This window comes from Schistocerca serialis, chromosome 2 (genome assembly GCF_023864345.2).
Source record: "Schistocerca serialis cubense isolate TAMUIC-IGC-003099 chromosome 2, iqSchSeri2.2, whole genome shotgun sequence".
Taxonomy (NCBI): Eukaryota; Metazoa; Arthropoda; class Insecta; order Orthoptera; family Acrididae; genus Schistocerca; species Schistocerca serialis.
In genome coordinates this window covers 495,456,584-495,480,420 of record NC_064639.1, presented here as the reverse complement: position 1 = coordinate 495,480,420, position 23,837 = coordinate 495,456,584, and the positions used below count along the sequence as shown (strand labels likewise).

Here is a 23,837-nt window from a genome sequence, read left to right as displayed (position 1 = left end):
ATCATCAGTTTCTGTTTCACAAATAGGTAACGAAATGCAGAAATTTCTTTATTCACGAGATTTATCATTACTTTTCTATTTTCCCTTCCTTTTTCACGCTATAAGAGACAACCGTGAGAGTAGTGTCCATCAGCTGAACAAAATTTCCATAGAAGACTTTTCTTATGCCACGGGATGTTGTGAACTGTGTTAATAGTGCAATGACTGAAACTAATCGTATCTCGTGGAAGCGCTCTTTTTATTACTTTCGTCTGTTATTGGAGTATATCGTGTAAGAATATGATCAATGTATTAGCGATGCCATCGGGTAACCGTACAAAATAATCACTGTTCCCTCTTCACACGGTGTGGTGAGAATGAAGCTGTTTTGTACGTTACCCTCCTTTTACACCTAAAATATTGTTGCTATCAGGAATAATGCGATAGACAACTACCACTTCAGATTCCTTTTTGGTTGCTATAAGTAATGTACGAGGGGCAGTCACACGAAAACCTTTAATCTTTTAAATTTTTTTGTTGAACAAAAGTGGAACACAAGTCTGTCATTTTTCGACATAGGCCTTCTGTCATTCAACACAATTCCTCCGGTGCACAGGGAGTGTACAGATTTCTCTGAAAAAAAAAATTCTTTTGGTCGCGTGCACAGTCACCTAAGGATTAATGTTAGTGTAGTTGCTCTTCCAAACAGCACCCCGTATGAGCAAACAAGTTCCATCTTTACCTGCCGTTACTCGTACTTTAGGTACATGGGCTATGCATTGCACTGTTTGAAAAGAATACCTCGATGTAGTCATAGGGTCGAGCTGTGCATGTCTGCTTTCATGTCTCACAGCTAATTCGCTGCAAATAGTAACTTGTAGCTGTGATTGTGTAGTCAAATAGTTTTTGCTTCAGTTAAAACTGCGAGTTAATAAAATGCACACAAATACAAATTAAAAGTTGAATAATTTAGTAACTAGCGTTCCATTGTAGTCTCTTTAATCGATGTAGACGATAGAGAATTATGGTGAATAACGTTTATTCAAGAAATAACATGTCAAATACATGGAAAGTGATCCTACGATATTCAGTTAAAACACAGAAAGGAAATAATCTTACCAAATTCAGTAAGTTTCGTTGAGAGCGGTACGAGAACGGTAATAAAATCCAATACCTAAATAGTCATTAAAGATACAAGGAAACTGAGACCATTTCGTGATTACAATACATGAAATATTCTACAGCTCAAAAACATTCAGAGTTCAACATGATGATTCACAAATTAACATTTGTGATACAAAGAACAGTAATTCATACTCTGTCTATCCTAAATTCATAATACAAGTGGAAAAAGTTAGTCCTATACTGACAAACCTTTTGAAATAACATTTCCTTCAGAAGTTAAAGTATGGTAGTGGCCATTCACTGCCCAGTATTAATCACGTGCCCAGTCGAACACCTCTCCTTACCACAGGCAGGTCTGCTTCCTTCAAGCACAAACGTTAGTGTGTCGAGAATCACTCCCTTGAGCTTTTCATTCATAAAGTCCCAGTCTTCACTTGACTCCCATAGTGTTCCAATACTGTCTGGATTTCCATTGGCTGAAGGATGTCACCGCCAAAAATACATCGTTTTTAAGCTCTACGAGTCCCAGTCTAAACTAACACAGGGTGGGGCAAATACAAGTGGCCAGAGAACAGAGCTCCAGGGTACAAAGACAAACAGCAGAGGGAAGGAAATGGAGTACTAAACTGGGTGTAGCAGGTGTTGAGAGCGACCATCATTCATATCTTGGCAATTTCGGACCCAGGTCAACAATTTGCTGAAAGCGGATCGAAGCTGGACAGTTGCTGTTGCTACAATCTCATCCGAAATGTTCTTCTGCAATTCTGAGGGCTATGAGGATTGTTGTGATACATCTCACACTTGGGGGTTCCCCTCATAGAGTAATCGCACACTGACAGATCAAGTGACCTGATTGGCCAGCTAGGGCTGCGACCAGACTGACCTCTGCTAACAACTTTGTCAGACGTGAAGACTGTGTAAATGTGCTCCAAGGTTCTGCTGAGTGTATGGCTAGTTGCTCCATCCTGTTGAAAGTAATTGTAAGTCTTTCTCTCCTCTGTTAATGCAGCGACTAATGGTCCAGGCCACTTTTATTTGCCCCATCCTGTATATTACAACAATATTTAAGTAAATAAATCTTATAAACATTTGGTCTCACTCATACCATTCACAATATATAGAACAAAGGTTTGGCCATAGATAAATAGCTTTTCGGAAACGTCTTTTGACACCCTTTTACAAAGGTAGTGTCAGCTAACACATGCAATTGACTATTTATTAAATTACTATGATTTTGTATTATCAATTGTAATTAATGTTTAAATGGAGTTACTTGCCAAATAGTACACTTTTCACTAAGTAAATACACAAGTATGACAAAATATGAGGTATTCATTTGCTGTGTAATTGTGGAGGATACGGTGTTCTGATAAACATTTGCATAATAACAAGATGTTAAACATGTCATAAGTCAGTAAATAAAACAGAAACAGATGAGTGGCTTTGAGGGATGATAGCTATCATGTAATGCTTTCATCTGAGACGCTGTGTGTTGAAATCGCATGAAGCGCTTCAAAGTTGTTAATTCACAGGTTCATTGCGAAAACGTTTATTCATTGTAAAATATTAACTTCTGTAGTTTTAAATATATTGAAAATAGTGTTGTGTCACTGGACGTGCCTCATTTTTATGAGATCGCAAATATATTAAGATTTTCTTTAACACATGACTGTAGATTATTATAGATTCTCAAGGAGCTGTAAGAAGTCACCTTTCAACTTGTCTGACGCTCCGCTATTTTTGCTGCATTTCCTGCACGAAGGCAATGTGATTAAAAGCCGTCCAAATTCATAGCTTTGGGATTTACCCATTTTCAGCGACGCTGCTCGTCTTTGCACCTGGACTCAGGAGTACTGGCCGCCTATATGGACCAGCCGCAGCGCACCCTCCGTCATGGTCCTGCTAACGCCCTGCTCCCCTCGTATCACCTCCAGGCGGCCAAGTTCCTCGTCTACATATGCGTAAGGTTACAACCACTTGCTCCACCTCTTCAATGAAACGAAATTTATTTTCTCCCATCGTTTCTGCGAGTGATCCAAACATGTGGTAATCCCTCGCTGCGATGGCGGAAGAGACAAGAGTATGAAAGCGCAGGTCATCGATGGCTGCAAGTGTTGCACGGGCACTATGAGGCCGAGCATTCTCATGTTGCGAAATGACATCTGCAGTGAGAAGTCCACATTGTTTTGATCTTATTGCCGGCTGAATCATTTTTTTAAACATATTTGAATATTATGCACTGGTAATGGTGTTTCCTCTAGTCAGTAGTGTTCCGAGACAAGGCCTCGTTCATTCCAAAAGAGAGTTGCGAAATATCTTCCCTGCAAGTGGCTGTGTCCACAACTTTTCGAGTTTTAAACTTTTATCCACTATGGCTGAGGAACACTACGACTGTGATGAATAAAGGCTTCTTGAAATTACTGGAACCAGTCCCCTTTTCTTTTGTTTTTCAATTTTTGTATTCATTTACCGCTTTCGAACTGCCTAGTGATTCATAATCCGATGGTACATATTTATTAATTGTCTGCAGCAGTGTGAGAGTCGTGGAGCTATGGCAACAGGTACAAGCGAAACATGTAAGCACTCAATGTGGCGAGAATTATTCACATTACGAGATCGATATTGTTACTTTATTTACAGTGATTAGTATCAGTTGGTTGGCTGTTTTCCAGAGTACCGTGTATACCAACATCAAACCAACTGATACTAGTCACTGTAACTAAAGCAATAAAATCGATCTCATAACGTGAATAACTCTCGCCACAGTCAGCCCTTAAATGTTTCGTTTATCCGTCTTACCACAATCCTGCCAAATCCCAGGCGATGATAGTAGGCAAATCGATTTCTACATCACCATCTATGGCCGTCCTATCGCCCTCACCCCCACTCTTAAGTACCTTGGTGTCACCCTTGACCGTCGCCTCTCTTGGGCCCCCCACCTCTGGACGATCCAAGCCAAGGCACACTCCCGCCTCTATCTCCACAAACTCCTCTCCAGCCGAACTTGGGGTCTGGACCTCTCTACCATCCTCCATACCTATAAATCCCTCATTCGCCCTATCCTTTGCTACGCCCACACTGCCTGGATATCCGCTCCCCCTACCTTTTACAAATCCCTTCACATCCTGGAATGCCATGCTCTTCGCCTCATCTATCGCATCCGTCTCCCCTCCCCCACGCGGATCCTGTATGACCTAATTCCCTTCCCCCACCTCCTCCTTTTCCTCGAACAGATACGGATCCTCTACACCTCCAGCAAACTCGATCCTCCTCACCCACTGGTGTCTCCCATCCTCTCCCATCCCCATCCACTGCCGCGCCTGTACTTCCATGTCCCACCTCCTCTCCATCTCTCCACACCCTCTCCCTAGGTGGCTTCCGCCAGCTCCCCCTTCCTGATGATGCCCTCCTCCCCTCCATCTACCCTTCCAACCAACTTTTATCCTCCCTCCCTCTTCCTGTGTTTGTTCCTATGGGCACCCTCTCTCCCTTCTCTCCCCCTTCCCTCCCTCCTCCCTTTCTCCCCACTCCTCCCCCGGACTCCCCCTCCAGCCCCTCCTCCGTTCCTACTACCATCTCCTCCGCCATTGGCATCCCCTCTCCCTCCCACTCCCCCTTCTTCCCCTCTTGGCAGGTCCCCGTACACGCTACGTGGACATTCGCGCGCCAGAGATCATCGCCATCAGTTTCGCGTGTGTGTGCCGTCGTTTTGTTTTTTTTTAGTGTCCGCCGTCACGCTCATGCGTTCACCCGTGCCGTCGAATTCATCAGTGTTATGTGCGCTGTGTCAACATGTTTTCAGTGTCATTATCGACGAGTGTGAACGGCTCCGTGTTTTTTTGTATTTCTGTGTCCACTATTTTTTGCCCATCACTATGTATATTCTGGATCTTCTTTCTGTGTTCTATCATTGTCAACGCTAAGGCTGAAGAGCGGCGTAGCATGCCGCTGCCAGCCTGCCTGATTGTACAGGTATAAAAATAGCAATAAAGGAAAAAAAACGTCTTACCACAGCTACACGGCTCCCACACTGCTCCAGAAAATTAATAAGTACATGATGAATCGCTAGGCGGTTGGAAACCGGTTATGAAGTAAGGAAAAAATTGAACAAAACGAAAGGGGACTGGTTGCAATAATTTCAATAAACTTTTCTTGGGTTTTGATGACGTGCTTGCTCTCTTTGTTTCGGGTTGGTCCCAGTGTACAAAGGTTTCGTCTCCTCTAACGACGCCACAGATGTACTTCACAAACGTCAACGCATCGCTCTTTGAGTTCTGCAGAGAGCTGCTATGGCATTTATGTTGTAGACACTTCATGAAACTTAAGCACTTCACGAATGTTGAAGTGTGCTGAGCCGTAACTAATGTTTAGTTCTGCGACGATTTTCCATCACAATGGCTTCAGTTGCTGCAGCAGACTCTGATGCCACAATGCGGTGCAGCTGACCCGGGCGCTGAGCTCCGTCACTGAAGTCACGCCATTTCCGAACAGCCGCGCGGGGTAGCCGTGCGGACTGAAGCGCCTTGACACGGTTCGCGCTGCTCAACTCGTCGGATGTTCGAGTCCTCCCTCGGGAATGGCTGTGTGTTGTCCTTAGAGTAAGTTAGTTTAAGTTAGATTAAGTAGTGTGTAAGCATAGCGACCGATGACCTCAGCAGTATGGTTCCATAGAACTTACCACACATTTTTCCATTTCCGAACGTTCTACAACACTCATACACTTTCTGCAGTGACAAATATACATCATTAGGCTGCACCTTCATTCGCCGGTGCATTTGAATAGGTTTCACACCATGCACTGCTCAGAAAGCGTTTTACAGGCCGTTGTTCTTCCTTGGTGCACGTCGCAAGCATGGCAGCCTTTTGAACGAGTATTGTGACCGGGTTTCGCTTGTCCGTAGTATGCCAACACGTGTAGGACATTTCTTACATCATTGGTAAAAGTACTGCCAACTTAAAGAATAATGACGTGAAATATTGATTTTTTATTATACTTTTAAGGTTTTCACTTGATCTGCCCTCCTACGTTTCGTGTCCTAAACATCTCCTCCCCAAATGTAGAACTCTGCTCTTAGTATTGAAGCATTTGCTTATCATAGCAATATTACATACGTTGACTTGACAGTGTTCTCGTTTCTCTAATTATGAAACAGGTTCAATTAGATGTTCATTGTATCCTCTTGCTCTTCTCTTGCGGTAGGTCAACCATGATTATCGAGAATCATAGTGTTCGGCAACTACTTACAATTAACTCTGAATTTCAGTTCCATTTTTCTAATAACATTTTTTTTTCTTGGATTTTCGTGGTCTGTTCTTGCTTCAGTCATGACGATATCAGGAACAGTGGCGTAGTTAAAACCTGGTGCTCCAGCCGGCTGCACATCATTGATGTACAGTAGTGCCAACATTATTTTGTACGAATTTTTGTAGGTAGGCATGATAAAGTTACATTCTAGGCAGTATATACTCTTTCTACAACCTCATTGTCTTCCCTACATAAGTTTCTGTGGTACAGTAAGTACATCACCTTGACCGCCTATTGCATATACAGTTCACTGACCATGCACTTTGGTGTTTTCACTTGTGCGTGTCTGGTCGCAGATGCGGCACGAGGGCCTGTCTGGCAACATCATGTTCGACGCGGAAGGACGTCGCGTGGGATTCTCGCTGGAAGTGCTGGAACTGTCTGCGGCGGGCTTCAGACCCGTAGCCAAATGGACACCGGAGGAAGGCTTCGTCAGCAGCAAGACTGAGACCGAGACGCTGGAGGAGAAGCAGAGCATTCTCCAAGGTCGCCACCTCATCGTTTCGTCCAGAATAGTAAGTAATCTACTTGATGATTTCAGATGGACTGAGTCTAATCTTCGCCTGTCCCAAACATACGAAACTAAACTTACATTGACGTAATACCAATTTTGGAGCCCTATAAACTTTGACGTAGACTGCACTCGTGTTATTGGCCTATTTAAATAACCTTCCAAGTACTTTAAAGGACTGTTAAAAACTATTATTTGTTCATGACAGATGCCTCCGAGTTTTTTGTGAAAACTCTGAAAGCTATTTAAATAAAACATCTTTATTCTTCATGTCTATATATTTGTTTCTCAACTTAGTCACACTGGCTATGAAAAAGTTGGTCCTAAGAGAGACCAGTTTTTTGATACCGTCACTGTAGAATGTTTTACTTTGTTGATAGAGCCACAATCTCGCCTCCTTGCACCACTTCATCAGTATCAGAGCGAATACCTAGTTGTTGTTGGTGTTGTGGTCTTCAGTCCTGAGACTGGTTTGATGCAGCTCTCGATGCCACTCCATCCTGTGCAAGCCTCTTCATCTCCCAATACGTACTGCAGCCTACATCTTTCTGAATCTGTTTAGTGTATTCATCTCTTGGTCTCCCTCTACGATTTTTACTCTCCACGCTGCCCTCCAATACCAAATTGGTGATCCATTTATGCCTCAGAACATGTCGTACCAACCGGTCCCTTCTTCTTGTCAAGTTGAGCCACAAACTCCTCTTCTCCCCAATCCTGTTCAATACTTCCTCATTAGTTACGTGATCTACCCATCTAATCTTCAGCATTCTTCTGTAGCACCACATTTCAAAGGCTTCTATTCTCTTCTTGTCCAAACTATTTATCGTCCATGTTTCACTTCCATACATGGCTACACTCCATACAAATACTTTCAGAAACGACTTCCTGACATTTAAATCTATACTCGATGTTAACAAACTTCTCTTATTCAGAAACGCTTTCCTTGACATTGCAGTCTACATTTTATATCCTCTCTACTTCGACCATCATCAGTTATTTTGCTCCCCAAATAGCAAAACTCCTTTACTACTTTAAGTGTCTCATTTCCTAATCTAATTCCCTCAGCATCACCCGACTTAATTCGACTACATTCCATTATCCTCGTTTTGCTTTTTTTGATGTTCATCTTATATCCTCCCTTCAAGACACTCTCCATTCCGTTCAACTGCTCTTCCAAGTCCTTTGCTGTCTCTGACACAATTACAATGTCATCGGCGATCCTTAAAATTTTTATTTCTTATCCATGAATTTTAATACCAACTCCGAATTTTTATTTTGTTTCCTTTACTCCTTGCTCAATATACAGATTGAATAACATCGGGGAGAGGCTACAACCCTGTCTCACTCCCTTCCCAACCACTGCTTCCCTTTCATGCCCCTCGACTCTTATAACTGCAATCTGGTTTCTGTACAAATTGTAAATAGCCTTTCGCTCCCTGTATTTTACGCCTGCCACCTTCAGAATTTGAAAGAGAGTATTCCAGTCAACATTGTCAAAAGCTTTCTCTAAGTCTACAAATGCTAGAAACGTAGGTTTGCTTTTCCTTAATCTAGCTTCTAAGATAAGCCATAGGGTCAGTATTTCCTCACGTGTTCCCATATTTCTACGTAATCCAAACTGATCTTCCCCGAGGTCGGCTTCTACCAGTTTTCCCATTCGTCTGTACAGAATTCGCGTAAGTATTTTGCAGCCGTGACTTATTAAACTGACAGTTCGGTAATTTTCACATCTGTCAACGCCTGCTTTCTTTGTGATTGGAATTACGAGTATTATATTCTTGCTGAAGTCTGAGGGTATTTCGCCTGTCTCATACATTTTGCTCACCAGATGGTAGAGTTTTGTCAGGACTGGCTCTCCCAAGACTGTCAGTAGTTCTAATGGAATGTTGTCTACTCCCGGGGCCTTGTTTCGACTCAGGTCTTTCAGTGCTCTATCAAATTCTTCACGCAGTATCATATCTCCCATTTCATCTTCATCTACATCCTCTTCCATTTCCATAATACTGTCCTCAAGAACATCGCCTTGTATAGTCCCTCTATATACTCTTTCCACCTTTCTGATTTCCCTTCTTTGCTTAGAACTGGGTTGCCATCTGAGCCCTTGATATTCATACAAGTGGTTCTCTTTTCTCCAAAGGTCTCTTTAATTTTCCTGTAGGCAGTATCTATCTTTCTCCTAGTGAGGTAAGCCTCTACATCCTTACATTTGTCCTCTAGCCTTGCCTACTTAGCCATTTTGCACTTCCTGTCGATCTCATTTTTGAGACGTTTGTATTCCTTTTTGCCTGCTTCTTTTACTGGATTTTTGTATTTTCTCCTTTCATCAATTAAATTCAGTATTTCTTGTCACCCAAGGATTTCTACTAGCCCTCGGCTTTTTACCTACTTCATCCTCTGCTGCCTTCACCACTTCATCCCTCAAAGCTATCCATTCTTCTTCTACTGTATTTCTTTCCCCCATTCTTGTCAATTGTTCCTTTATGCTCTTCCTGAAACTCTCTACAACCTCTGGTTCCTTCAGTTTATCCAGGTCCCATCTCCTCAAATTCCCACCTTTTTCCACTTTCTTCAGTTTTAATCTACAGTTCGTAACCAATAGATTGTGGTCAGAGTCCACATCTGCCCCTGGAAATGTCTTACAATTTAAAACCTGGTTCCTAAATCTCTGTCTTACCATTATATAATCTGTCTGATATCTTTTAGTATCTCCAGGGTTCTTCCATGTATACAACATTCTTTCATGATTCTTGAACCAAGTGTTAGCTATGATTAAGTTATGCTCTGCGCAAAATTCTACCAGGCGGCTTCCTCTTTCATTTCTTAGCCCCAATCCATATTCACCTACTATGTTTCCTTCTCTCCCTTTTTCTACTGTCGAATTCCAGTCGCCCATGACTATTAAATTTTCGTCTCCCTTCATTACCTGAATAATTTCTTTTATCTCATCATACATTTCATCAATTTTTTCGTCATCTGCAGAGCTAGTTGGCATATAAACTTGTACTACTGTTGTAGGCGTGGGCTTCTTGGCCACAATAATGCGTTCACTATGTTGTTTGTAGTAGCTTACCCGAACTTTTATTTTTTTATTCATTATTAAACCTACTCCTGCATTACCCCTAGTTGATTTTGTACTTATAACCCTGTATTCACCTGACCAAAAGTCTTGTTCCTCCTGCTACCGAACTTCACTAATTCCCACTATATCTAACTTTAACCTATCCATTTCCCTTTTTAAATTTTCTTACCTACCTGCCCGATTAAGGTATCTGACATTCCACGCTCCGATCCGTAGAACTCCAGTTTTCTTTCTCCTGATAACGACGTCCTCTTGAGTAGTCCCCGCCCGGAGATCCGAATGGGGGACTATTTTACCTCCGGAATATTTCACCCAAGAGGACGCCATCATCATTAACCATACTGTAAAGCTGCATGCCATCGGGAAAAATTACGGCTGTAGTTTCCCCTTGCTTTCAGCCGTTCGCAGTACCAGCACAGCAAGGCCGTTTTGGTTAATGTTACAAGGCCAGATCAGTCAATCATGCAGACTGTTGCCCCTGCAACTACCGAAAAGGCTGCTGCCCCTCTTCAGGGACCATACGTTTGTCTGGCCTCTCAACAGATACCCCTCCGTTGTGGTTGCACCTACGGTACGGCTATACCTAGTAGATGTTCCTTAATTTTAGGAAACAGATGAAAATAAGATGCGACCAATCGGTACTGCATGCGTAATGATCGATAACAGTGAAGTCAAAGCGTCGGGTTGTTGCAGATGCTACAGCGCTCGTGTGTGGTTTGACATTGTCAGCTGAAGGAGAGAGTGCTCCATGTGTGGATGAACCCTTCGAATTCGAAACTCGATTACAGCATGCTGCTTCTCGAGCAGCGACATAGTTCCATTACACACTGCCATGTTACATGTGACAATTCGGAGCACTCTAGCGGCATAGGATTGCAGTTTGCATCTGCGAAGCGGTAAGTCAACGGAGTAACATACTTTACATATAGTAATCAATACTGAGAACAGAATCAAAACATTCGGAGACATTACTTTTCAGCACACCCACTGAATAAATGGACACCGTACATCTCAGTCAATCAAAGTTTCAAATAATGCCAATTCGCTTAAATAAATATGACCTGTTACTCTCAAAAACCGGCCGTATTTTAAGTGAAACGGTGTTTGTATAATTGCCCAGAATTCATCACATAGGCTGTTCCACTACTGCTCCATGGGACACGTGTGCCTGACGATCCATTTGGTGGTGCGTAGGAAGTGTAGGCAACCTACCGGACGGCGGTACTGATGAAATGTCCCCTTTGAATGTAAAGAATGACTGTGCTGGAAAAACTTCTACGTTACTTGATTTTCAAACTCCAGAGTACTGAGATTGTTTTCTCTTTATTTATTTTGATCATTTCTAAATTGACACACAATATTTTAGCGCCACACAATCTTACTTTTAATAATCCCTACAAAAGAAAAGCCCTGCCTAACAATAACCTATACGCTTCATGAATCACTTACCTCACAAAAATCTTCGTCACTCGAACTACTGCAAGACAGTGAGAGCCAATACAGATTCTAAGTACTGAAGGCACTTTCTTTTTTTTCCTTTATTGAGTTTCGATTCCCCCCGAAGGGGGCGGGCTGACAGTAGCTTAGTACGCCGCTCTTCAGCATACATACATTGTTTTAAAAATATGTAGATAATAAAGGACAAAAACAGGCGATAAAATCGGAGACGTAAATGGTAACATGGCGAAAAAAAATCGTGGAACTTAAAACATAGAACACAGGGATGATGATGCTAATAAAATACATATAAAGCAGACAGGTAAAATAATAGACAGATAATTCAAAAATCACGGCGACAGTCTGGTTTCTGTTCGCAAAAGATATAAAATTCACACCCAGCGACAGCATGGTTCCTGTTCGCAACACTTTGGAAAGACGAACAAGACGGAACATTCCCTTGAACACTGCACTAAAAAGTTGGGAAATACGACAGACCACACCCAAGCGTAGGTGGGGGGAAACTGGACAGATGATGGGAAAAGAATGAGGGGGGAAGGAGAAGAAAAACGAAGGGGCGGGGGGGTACTGAAGGCACTAACTACTGATAGGCATATAGTTAGCAAATCAAAGATTTTGGTAGAGAACAAACAGTGTATTTTCCTTAATAATCTTCTATATACACTCCTGGAAATTGAAATAAGAACACCGTGAATTCATTGTCCCAGGAAGGGGAAACTTTATTGACACATTCCTGGGGTCAGATACATCACATGATCACACTGACAGAACCACAGGCACATAGACACAGGCAAAAGAGCATGCACAATGTCGGCACTAGTACAGTGTATATCCATCCACCTTTCGCAGCAATGCAGGCTGCTATTCTCCCATGGAGACGACCGTAGAGATGCTGGATGTAGTCCTGTGGAACGGCTTGCCATGCCATTTCCACCTGGCGCCTCAGTTGGACCAGCGTTCGTGCTGGACGTGCAGACCGCGTGAGACGACGCTTCATCCAGTTCCAAACATGCTCAATGGGGGACAGATCCGGAGATCTTGCTGGCCAGGGTAGTTGACTTACACCTTCTAGAGCACGTTGGGTGGCACGGGATACATGCGGACGTGCATTGTCCTGTTGGAACAGCAAGTTCCCTTGCCGGTCTAGGAATGGTAGAACGATGGGTTCGATGACGGTTTGGATGTACCGTGCACTATTCAGTGTCCCCTCGACGATCACCAGTGGTGTACGGCCAGTGTAGGAGATCGCTCCCCACACCATGATGCCGGGTGTTGGCCCTGTGTGCCTCGGTCGTATGCAGTCCTGATTGTGGCGCTCACCTGCACGGCGCCAAACACGCATACGACCATCATTGGCACCAAGGCAGAAGCGACTCTCATCGCTGAAGACGACACGTCTCCATTCGTCCCTCCATTCACGCCTGTCGCGACACCACTGGAGGCGGGCTGCACGATGTTGGGGCGTGAGCGGAAGACGGCCTAACGGTGTGCGGGACCGTAGCCCAGCTTCATGGAGACGGTTGCGAATGGTCCTCGCCGATACCCCAGGAGCAACAGTGTCCCTAATTTGCTGGGAAGTGGCGGTGCGGTCCCCTACGGCACTGCGTAGGATCCTACGGTCTTGGCGTGCATCCGTGCGTCGCTGCGGTCCAGTCCCAGGTCGACGGGCACGTGCACCTTCCGCCGACCACTGGCGACAACATCGATGTACTGTGGAGACCTCACGCCCCACGTGTTGAGCAATTCGGCGGTACGTCCACCCGGCCTCCCGCATGCCCACTATACGCCCTCGCTCAAAGTCCGTCAACTGCACATACGGTTCACATCCACGCTGTCGCGGCATGCTACCAGTGTTAAAGACTGCGATGGAGCTCCGTATGCCACGGCAAACTGGCTGACACTGACGGCGGCGGTGCACAAATGCTGCGCAGCTAGCGCCATTCGATGGCCAACACCGCGGTTCCTGGTGTGTCCGCTGTGCCGTGCGTGTGATCATTGGTTGTACAGCCCTCTCGCAGTGTCCGGAGCAAGTATGGTGGGTCTGACACACCGGTGTCAATGTGTTCTTTTTTCCATTTCCAGGAGTGTATATATATATATATATATGGTGGTCCAGTGATCTTGACTGGGCCAAATATGTCGCGAAATAAGCGTCAAACGAAAAAAACGACAAAGAACGAAACTTGTCTAGCTTGAAGGGGGAAACCAGATGGCGCTATGGTTGCCCCTCTAATGGCGCTGTCATAGGTCAAACGGATATCAACTGAATCTTTTTAAATAGGAACCCCCATTTTTATCACATATTCTTGTAGTACGTAAACGAATATGAATGTTTTAGTTGGACAACTTTTTTCGCTTTGTGATAGATGGCGCTGTAATAGTCACAAACATATGGCTCACAATTTTAGACGAACAGTTGCTAACAGGTAGGTTTTTTTAAATTAAAATACAGAACGTAGGTAAGTTTGAACGTTTTATTTAGGTTGTTCCAATGTGATACATGTACCTTTGTGAACTTATCATTTCTGATAACGCATGCTGTTACAGCGTGATTACCTGTAAATTATACATTAATGCAATATATGCTCAAAATGATGTCCGTCAACCTCAATGCATTTGGCAATACGTGTAACAACATTCCTCTCAACAGCGAGTAGTTCGCCTTCCACAATGTTCGCACATGCATTGACAATGCGCTGACGCATGTTGTCAATCGTTGTCGGTGGATCACGATGGCAAATATCTTTCAACTTTCCCCACAGAAAGTAATCCGGGGACGTCAGATCCGGTGAACGTGCGGGCCATGGTATAGTGCTTCGACGACCAATCCACCTGTCACGAAATATCCTATTCAGTACCGCTTCAACCGCACGCGGGGTATGTCCCGTACGTCCATCATGTTGAAAGTACATCGCCATTCTGTCATGCAGTGAAACATCTTGTAGTAACATCGGTAGAACATTACGTAGGAAATCAGCATACTTTGCACCATTTAGATTTCCATCGATAAAATGGGGGCCAATTATCCGTCCTCCCATAATGCCGCACCGTACATTAACCCGCGAAGGTCGCTGATGTTCCACTTGTCGCTGCCATCGTGGATTTTTCGTTGCCCAATAGTGCATATTATGCCGGTTTACGTTACCGCTGTTGGTGAATGACGCATCGTCGCTAAATAGAACGCGTGCAAAATATCTGTCATCGTCCCGTAATTTCTCTTGTGCCCAGTGGAAGAACTGTACACGACGTTTAAAGTCGTCGCCATGCAATTCCTGGTGCGTAGAAATATGGCATGGGTGCAATCGATGTTGATGTAGCATTCTCAACACCGACGTTTATGAGATTCCAGATTCTCACGCAATTTGTCTGCTACTGATGTGCGGATTAGCTGCGACTGCAGCTAAAACACTTACTTGGGCATCATCATTTGTTGCAGGTCGTGGTTGACGTTTCACATCTGGCTGACCACTTCCTGTTTCCTTAAATGGCTCTGAGCACTATGGGACTTAACATCTATGGTCATCAGTCCCCTAGAACTTAGAACTACTTAAACCTAACTAACCTAAGGACAGCACACAACACCCAGTCATCACGAAGCAGAGAAAGTTTCCTTAAATAACGTAACTATCCGGGGAACGGCTCGGACACTTGGATGATGTCGTCCAGGATACCGAGCAGCATACATAGCACACGCCCGTTGGGTATTTTGATCACAATAGTCGTACAACAACTCGATATCGACGTTTTCGCAATTGTTAAACAGTCCGTTTTAACACGGGTAACGTATCACGAAGTCAATACCGTCCGCACTGGCGGAATGTTACGTGATACCACGTACTTATACGTTTGTGACTATTACAGCGCCACTATCACAAAGCGAAAAAATTGGTCCAACTAAAACATTCATATTTCTTTACGTACTACACGAATATGTAATAAAAATGGGGATTCCTATTTTTAAAAAAACGCGGTTGATATCCGTTTGACCTATGGCAGCGCCATCTAGCGGGCCAACCATAGCGCCATCTGGTTTCCCCCTTCAAGCTAGACGGGTTTCGTTCTTTGTAGTTTTTTCGTTTGATGCATATTTCGTGAGATATTTGGCCCGGTCACTATCAATGGACCACTCTGTATAAAGGTAATCCATGAAAATATAGTAATATGCATGGTCGGAAATTAAATATGTGTTGTAACTTTTCATAAAACAAAATTAATGTTATTACTCACAATACACAAATTCCGTAACACAAGATTATTCCTCTTTCACTACAACATTTCACCACGTGGAAATATTTAGCAAGTAATTATGGGTTTTTTCCGACTTAAAATCAGTGTGTGTGTGTGATAATGTTAGTATACACATCATCATATACAGTTCAGATGTTTGAAACTCGTTGTTTTTTTTTCTTTTTAACATATGCACATGTAGTCTCATAATACAGTGTTCTCAATACTTTACCACTAAATGCTGTTACTATTGAAGCCTTAACAAACAGCTGCTGCTGCTTCTGGTATTGATGTCTCTGCTGGAGAACATGTTGGTGTCCCCTGGTAGACTGTATTTTAATGTATGACAGATTTTATCACAAGCACCTCCACTCTGTCTGATTGCGCTGAACATTTCTACAATGTTGTACAGTTTCTAATTCAATTATAGTGACAAACTCGATGTCTGGTACTATTCCAACTTGAAGGATATCGAACTACATGAGGTCGGATGAAACTTCTTTGTGAAGAGAAACATCACTTTGATGACTAGGTGTACACTAGGGTGTACACACAGCCCGTCCCCACCACTTTCGCCGTTTACTAGTTATGATAGTCCCCATCAATCTGGAATGGTGAGAAGGGCTACCAAGTTGAAACCAGGCAGCCCAGAGTGGACGAGTTGGAGCTTGCTCAGGCCTGTCGATTGATTGTGATGGAGTGTGTGGATGGGTGGACTACATTGGGCCACAATGCAAACGTTTCGGGCTTAAAAATAGTAAATTTACATGTATTTCCATCTGCTGAATTCAAAAACCACCTTAAAAATGACAGATTAGCTTTTCTTTTGAAGATAAAGTGACATATCATTTTTTAGAGTGAAGATTTTAAATTTGGGAGAATTTTTTTTTTTTGGAGTTGGCACACCTGTCAAATAACAAAACACAAATGCTCTTCAACTCTTTGTAAGTCATAAACATAGATACTGTTATTGTACCTGTGAATTACATAGAGTTACTACTGAAATTAATACAAAATTTCTGGTTCGCGAATGCCTTTTTAGTGTAAAATTTGAAAAAATACCATGAAAATGTGTAAAGATGGTGAATAACTTTTGTAACATTTGTGGTGAAATAACATTTTCCTCACAGAAACGCACTCTGACGCCTCTTGTAAAGACTGCCTATCAGTATTATTTCGGTATGAAAGTAGGGCACCAGGATAAGTCTTGGACTCCACATATATTTTGCAACGCATGTTCAGTTACACTGCGAGAGTGGCTGAAAAAGAAGAAGCGATCTATGGCTTTTGCTGTGCCTATGATTTGGCGGGAGCCTACGAACCATACAGATGACTGCTATTTCTGCCTGACTCCACCTATAAAGGCAGGATTGTCTATGAAGAAAAGAAGAACAGTTCAGTACCCGAATCTTCCATCTGCTATTCGACCTGTTCCACATTCGGATTGTTTACCAGTTCCTAATCCACCCGAAAATTGTGTTTTTGAAGTAGAAAATGAAGACAGTGTGGAACAAGAAGAACCAAACAAGCCTTCCACATCCCATGACCCTGATTTTGAGGGAAAAGGTGATAAACCGCACAGACTGAGTCAAGCGGAATTGAGTGATCTGATTAGAGACCTTGGCCTGTCAAAGGAAAATGCAGAAATTCTTGGATCCCGACTACAGCAATGAATCTTCTCCAAGCTGATGTGAGAATCTCAAAGTACAGAAAACGTCACATGGAACTGATTCCCTTTTTTGAGAAGAAAAATAATCTTGTTGTTTGCTGCGACATTAATGGCTTGATGAAATCTTTGAATTTGAACCATGATCCAACTGAATAGAGGCTATTCATAGACTCCTCCAGGCTTAGTTTGAAAGCTGTGTTACTTCACAACGGGAACCTTCTTTCATCTATTCCTGTTGGTCATGCTGTTCACATGAAGGAGACCTATGCAAATATGACAGCTCTCTTGGACTCAATTAAACATCATGAACATAAATGGAAAATCTGTGGTGATCTAAAAGTAATGGCCATACTCTTAGGAAAGCAAACTGGGTTACACAAAGCATTGCTGTTTCTTATGTATGTGGGACAGTAGAGATAGGGAATCGCATTATATTAAAGAAGACTGGCCTGCAAGAAATCTTCACCCTAGCGACAAAAATGTCGTTGCCAAGCCTCTTGTGGACCCAAAAGCCGTTCTTCTTCCACCACTGCATATCCAGCTGGGTTTGATGAAAAACTTTGTCAAAGCTATGAACCGAGAAGGTCCGGCCTTTAAGTACATAAGAGAGAAATTTTCGAAATTAAGTGATGCAATAGGTAAGGAAGGCATTTTCGTCGGACCACAAATAAGAGAACTTGTAAAGGATCCTGCATTTGCCCAAGTTTTGGAGGGGAAAGAAAAGGAAGCTTGGGAAGCCTTCAAGGGTGTTGTTCATGGGTTTTTAGGCAACAAGAGAGATGACAACTACAAGCATTTGGTGACAGTGCTCCTGCAAAAATACCGTAACTTTGGATGCAACAGGTCCCTTAAGATCCATTTTCTCCACTCCCACCTAGACTTTTTCCCTCCTAGTTTTGGAGCTGTTAGTGATGAACATGGTGAGAGATTCCATCAGGACATTTCTGTTACGGAACAAAGACATCAGGACCGTTGGAACGAAATAATGCTTGCGGATTACTGTTGATCTTTGTGTAGGGATACTGCGGAACTCCATTACAAGAGGCCAGGTAAAAGACGACGAAGTCAATAGGCCACCACATGATTCTCTACAGACACGACCACCTGCGAAAAATTTTTCCATCAATTTAGAACTCTTAGCATGTAATTACCAGTTTCAAAAATCAAATGCACTTTCATTGTTGTTAGCATGTTGTTGTTGTTGTCTTCAGCCCTGAGACTGGTTTGATGCAGCTCTCCATGCTACTCTATCGTGTGCAAGCTTCTTCATCTCCCAGTACTTACTGCAACCTACATCCTTCTGAATCCGCTTAGTAGATTCATCTCTTGGTCTCCCTCTACGATTTTTACCCTCCACGCTACCCTCCATGTTAAATTTGTGATCCCTTGATGCCTCAGAACGTGTCCTACCAACCGGTCCCTTCTTCTTGCAAGTTGTGCCACAAACTCCTCTTCTCCCCAATTCTATTCAATACCTCCTCATTAGTTATGTAATCTACCCATCTAATCTTCAGCATTCTTCTGTAGCACCACATTTCGAAAGCTTCTGTTCTCTTCTTCTCCAAACTATTTATCGTCCATGTTTCACTTCCATACATGGCTACACTCCATACAAATACTTTCAGAAACGACTTCCTGACATTTAAATCTATACTCGATGTTAACAAATTTCTCTTCCTCAGAAACGCTTTCCTTGCCATTGCCAGTCTACATTTTATATCCTCTCTACTTCGACCATCATCAATTATTTTGCTCCCCAAATAGCAAAACTCCTTTACTACTTTAAGTGTCTCATTTCCTAATCTAATTCCCTCAGCATCACCCGACTTAATTCGACTACATTCCATTATCCTCGTTATGCTTTTGTTGATTTCATCTTATATCCTCATTTCAAGATACTGTCCACTCCGTTCAACTGCTCTTCCAAGTCCTTTACTGTCTCTGACACAATTATAATGTCATCGGCGAACCTCAATGTTTTTTTATTTCTTCTCCATAGACTTTAATACCTACTCCGAATTTTTCTTTTGTTACCTTTACTGCTTGCATAATATATAGATTGAATAACATCGGAGAGAGGCTACAACCCTATCTCACTCCCTTCCCAACCACTGCTTCCCTTTCATGTCCCTCGACTCTTATAACTGCCATCTGGTTTCTGTACAAATTGTAAATAGCCTTTCGCTCCCTGTATTTCACTCCTGCCACCTTTAGAATTTGAAAGAGAGTATTCCAGTCAACATTGTCAAAAGCTTTCTCTAAGTCTACAAATGCTAGTAATGTAGGTTTGCCTTTCCTTAACCTATTTTCTAAGATAAGTCGTAGGGTCAGTATTGACTCACGTGTTCCAACATTTCTGCGGAATCCAAACTGACCTTCGCCGAGGTCGGCTTCTACCAGTTTTTCCATTCGTCTGTAAGGAATTCGCGTTAGTATTTTGCAGCTGTGACTTATTAAACTGACAGTACGGTAATTTTCACATCTGTCAACACCTGCTTTCTTTGGGATTGGAATTATTATATTCTTCATGAAGTCTGAGGGTATTTCGCCTGTCTCATACATCTTGCTCACCAGATGGTAGAGTTTTGTCAGGACTGGCTCTCCCAAGGCTGTCAGTAGTTCTAATGGAATGTTGTCTACTCCCGGGGCCTTGTTTCGACTCAGGTCTTTCAGTGCTCTGTCAAACTCTTCACGCAGTATCGTATCTCCCATTTCGTCTTCATCTACATCCTCTTCAATTTCCATAATATTGTCCTCAAGCACATCGCCCTTGTATACACCCTCTATATACTCCTTCCACCTTTCTGCCTTCCCTTCTTTGCTTAGAACTGGGTTTCCATCTGAGCTCTTGATAATAATACAAGTGGTTCTCTTCCCTCCAAAGGTCTCTTTAATTTTCCTGTAGGCAGTATCTATCTTACCCCTAGTGAGACAAGCCTCTACATCCTTACATTTGTCCTCTAGCCATCCCTGCTTAGCCATTTTGCATTTCCTGTCGATCTCATTTTTGAGACGTTTGTATTCCCTTTTGCCTGCATCATTTACTGCGTTTTTATATTTTCTCCTTTCATCAATTAAATTCAATATTTCTTCTGTTACCCAAGGATTTCTACTAGCTCTCGTCTTTTTACCTACTTAATCCTCTGCTGCCTTCACTACTTCATCTCTCAGAGCTCCCCAGTCTTCTTCTACTGTATTAATTTCCCCCATTCATGTCAATTGTTCCCTTATGCTCTCCCTGAAACTCTGTACAACCTCTGGTTTAGTCAGTTTATCCAGGTCCCATCTCCTTAAATGTGTGCAATTAAAATGTATCCTTTTCTCTCAATCGGTTAATATGTAACAGTTACACCTTGTTTATGTCATTGACACTACATCGAATAAAACTTTTTCACTGTCATATTTGTTTTTCTCAACCCAAAATTAGTAGGAATTGCCTCATGAAGTGCTGGAAACATTCAAAAATTATTTTTTTGTTGCCCAGTGCTATTATTTTGAATTTCCCAGGTGTAGGTCTTTTTGCAGAAAGAAAGTAAGACATAATCTCATTTCTGAATATTTCCAAATGTCTGGGATAGACCTCCATACACAATGTTTTGTAATCCAGGAACACTAGCAGCGTGAGAGAGTGGCACATTGGAGTTACACATACTGACAATAGTCAGTTCTGAGACTTCTATACATAAATCTATAAAAAATTTATGTATACTGAGGTGCTGGTCGCAAGGCTGTACCCTTGCACCTCCGTAACAGGTCTGAGGTACTGCCCACTGCTGAAAGTACACTACTGGCCACTAAAACACCAAGAAGTAATGCAGATGATAAGCGGATATCATTAGACAAATATATTATACTAGAACTGACATGTGATTACATTTTCACGCAGTTTGGGTGCATCGATCCTGAGAAATCACTCCCCAGAACAACCACCTCTGGCCGTAATAACGACCTTGAGACGCCTGGGCATTCAGTCGAACAGAGCTTGGATGGCGTGTACAGGTACAGCTGCCCACGCAGCTTCAACACGATACCATAGTTCATCAAGAGTAGTGACTGGCGTATTGTGACGAGCCAGTTGCTCGGCCACCATTGACCAGACGTTTTCAATTGGTGAGAGATCTGGAGAATGTGCTGGCCAGGGCAGCAATCGAACATTTTCTGTATCCAGAAAGGCCCGTACAGGTCCTGCAACATGCGGTCGTGTATTATCCTGCTCAAATGTAGGGTTTCGCAGGGATCGAAGGAAGGGTAGAGCCCCGGGTCGGAACACATCTGAAATGTAACGTCCACTGTTCAAAGTGCCGTCAATACGAACAAGAGGTGATCGAGACGTGTAACCAATGGCACCCCATACCATCACGCCGGGTGATACGCCAGTATGGCGATGACGAATGCACGCTTCCAATGTGCGTTCACCGCAATGTCGCCAAACACGGATGCGACCATCATGATGCTGTAAACAGAACCTGGATTCATAAGAAAAAATGACGTTTTGCCATTCGTGCACCCAGGTTCGTTGCTGAGTACCCCATCGCAAGCGCTCCTGTCTGTGATGCAGCGTCAAGAGTAACCACAGCCATGGTCTCCGAGCTGATAGTCCATGCTGCTGCAAACGTAGTCAAATTCTTCGTCTAGATGGTTGTTGTCTTGCAAACGTCCCCATCTGTTGACTCAGGGATCGAGACGTGGCTGCACGATCCGCTACGGCCATGCGCATAAGATACCTGTCATCTCGACTACTAGTGATGCGAGGCCGTTGGTATCCAGCACGGCGTTACGTATCACCCCCCTGAACCCACTGATTCCATATTCTGCTAACAGTCATTGGATCTCGACCAACGCGAGCAGCAATGTCGCGATACAATAAACCGCAATCGCGATACGCTACAATCCGACCTTTATCAAAGTCGAAAACATGATGGAACGCATTTCTCCTCCTTGCACGACGCATCACAACAACGCCGGTCAGCTGCTGTTTGTGTATGAGAAATCGATTGAAAACTTTTCTCATGCCAGCACGTTGTAGGTGTCGCCACCGGCGCCATCCTTGTGTGAATGCTCTGAAAAGCTAATCATTTGCATATCACAGAATCTTCTTCCTGTCGGTTAAATTTCGCGTCTGTAGCACGTCACCTTCATGGTGTAGCAATTTTAATGGCCAGTAGTGTACTTCCGAGCCAACAAGGGCGGCTTCGCCTGTTGCGGCAGTGGCCGGACAAGTGCTTGTCATTGGGAGCTCCAGTTTTAAGAGACTTGTGCAGCCCCTTAGGGATATGGCAGCTAAGGACGGGAAAAAAGCCAATGTGCACTCCGTGTGCATACCGGGGGGAATCATCCAAGATGTGGAAAGGGTCTTTCCGGATGCCATGAAGGGTACAGGTTGCAGCCAACTGCAGGTGGTGGCTCATGTCGGCACTAATGACGTGTGTCGCTATGGATCGGAAGAGTTTGTCTCTGGTTTCCGGCGGCATCTGAGTTGGTGAAGACTGCCAGTCTTGCTACCGAGATGAAGGCAGAGCTCACCATCTGCAGGATCGTCGACAGGACCGATTGCGGACCTTTGGTACAGAGCCGAATGGAGGGTCTCAATCAGTGGTTCAGACAGATCTGCGACCGTGTGTACTGCAGATTCCTCAACTTGTGCCATAGGGTGGTGGGCTTTCGGGTTCCACTAAATATGTCAGGTGTCCACTACACGCAGGAGGAGGCTACACGGGTATCAGGGGCTGTGTGGCGTGGAGTGGGCGGTTTTTTAGGTTAGATAGTCTCGGGAAAGGTCAAAAAGGCTCCATTCTCAAAGGGTACAGGGCAAAGAAACGACTAGACTCGACCAAGGAACAGTCGGTATTGTAGTTTACAAATTGTCGTAGCTGTGTTGGGAAACTATCAGAGCTTCAAGCGCTAACAGAAAGCACTGAAGCTAAAATCGGTACAGGAACAGAAAGCTGGCTAAAGCGGGAGATAAATTCTGCTGAAATTCTTGCAGAGTCGCAAACAGTGTTCAGAAAGGATAGATTAAATAATATAGGTGGTAATGTGTTTGTGTCTGTTGGTAGTAGTTTATCTTGCAGTGAAGATAAATAGATAGTTCCTGCGAATTACTATAGGTAGAGGTTATACTCAACAGCCGTACCAAAATAATAACTGGCTCCTTCTACCGACCCCCCCGACTCAGATGATATAATAGCTGAACGGTTCAAAGAAAACATGAATCTCATTACAAATAAGTACCCCAGTCATACGGTTGTCATTGGTGGACACTTCAATCTACCCTCGATTTGTTGGCCAAAATACATGTTCAAAGCGGGTGGTAAACAGAAGACATCTTCCGATGTTGTACTAAATGCATCCTCTGAGAATTATTTTGAACAATTAGTTCATGAGCCAACACGAATTGTAAATGTTTGGGAAAACACACTTGATCTCTTAGTCACAAATAATCCTGATCTAATAGCGTCATGACGGATACACGGAATAGTGAACA

At 43.3% G+C, this 23,837-nt stretch overlaps 1 protein-coding gene across 1 annotated transcript in view; it reads left to right on the top strand.

The window, feature by feature from the left end:
- LOC126457433 (glutamate receptor ionotropic, kainate 2-like) overlaps positions 1 to 23,837 on the top strand; it is a 234,632-nt gene that overhangs the window by 107,430 nt on the left and 103,365 nt on the right. The window contains exon 9 of the mRNA XM_050093704.1: positions 6,706 to 6,924. Coding sequence (XP_049949661.1) covers positions 6,706 to 6,924 — 219 coding nt within the window. The remainder of the gene's footprint in view (positions 1 to 6,705; positions 6,925 to 23,837) is intronic.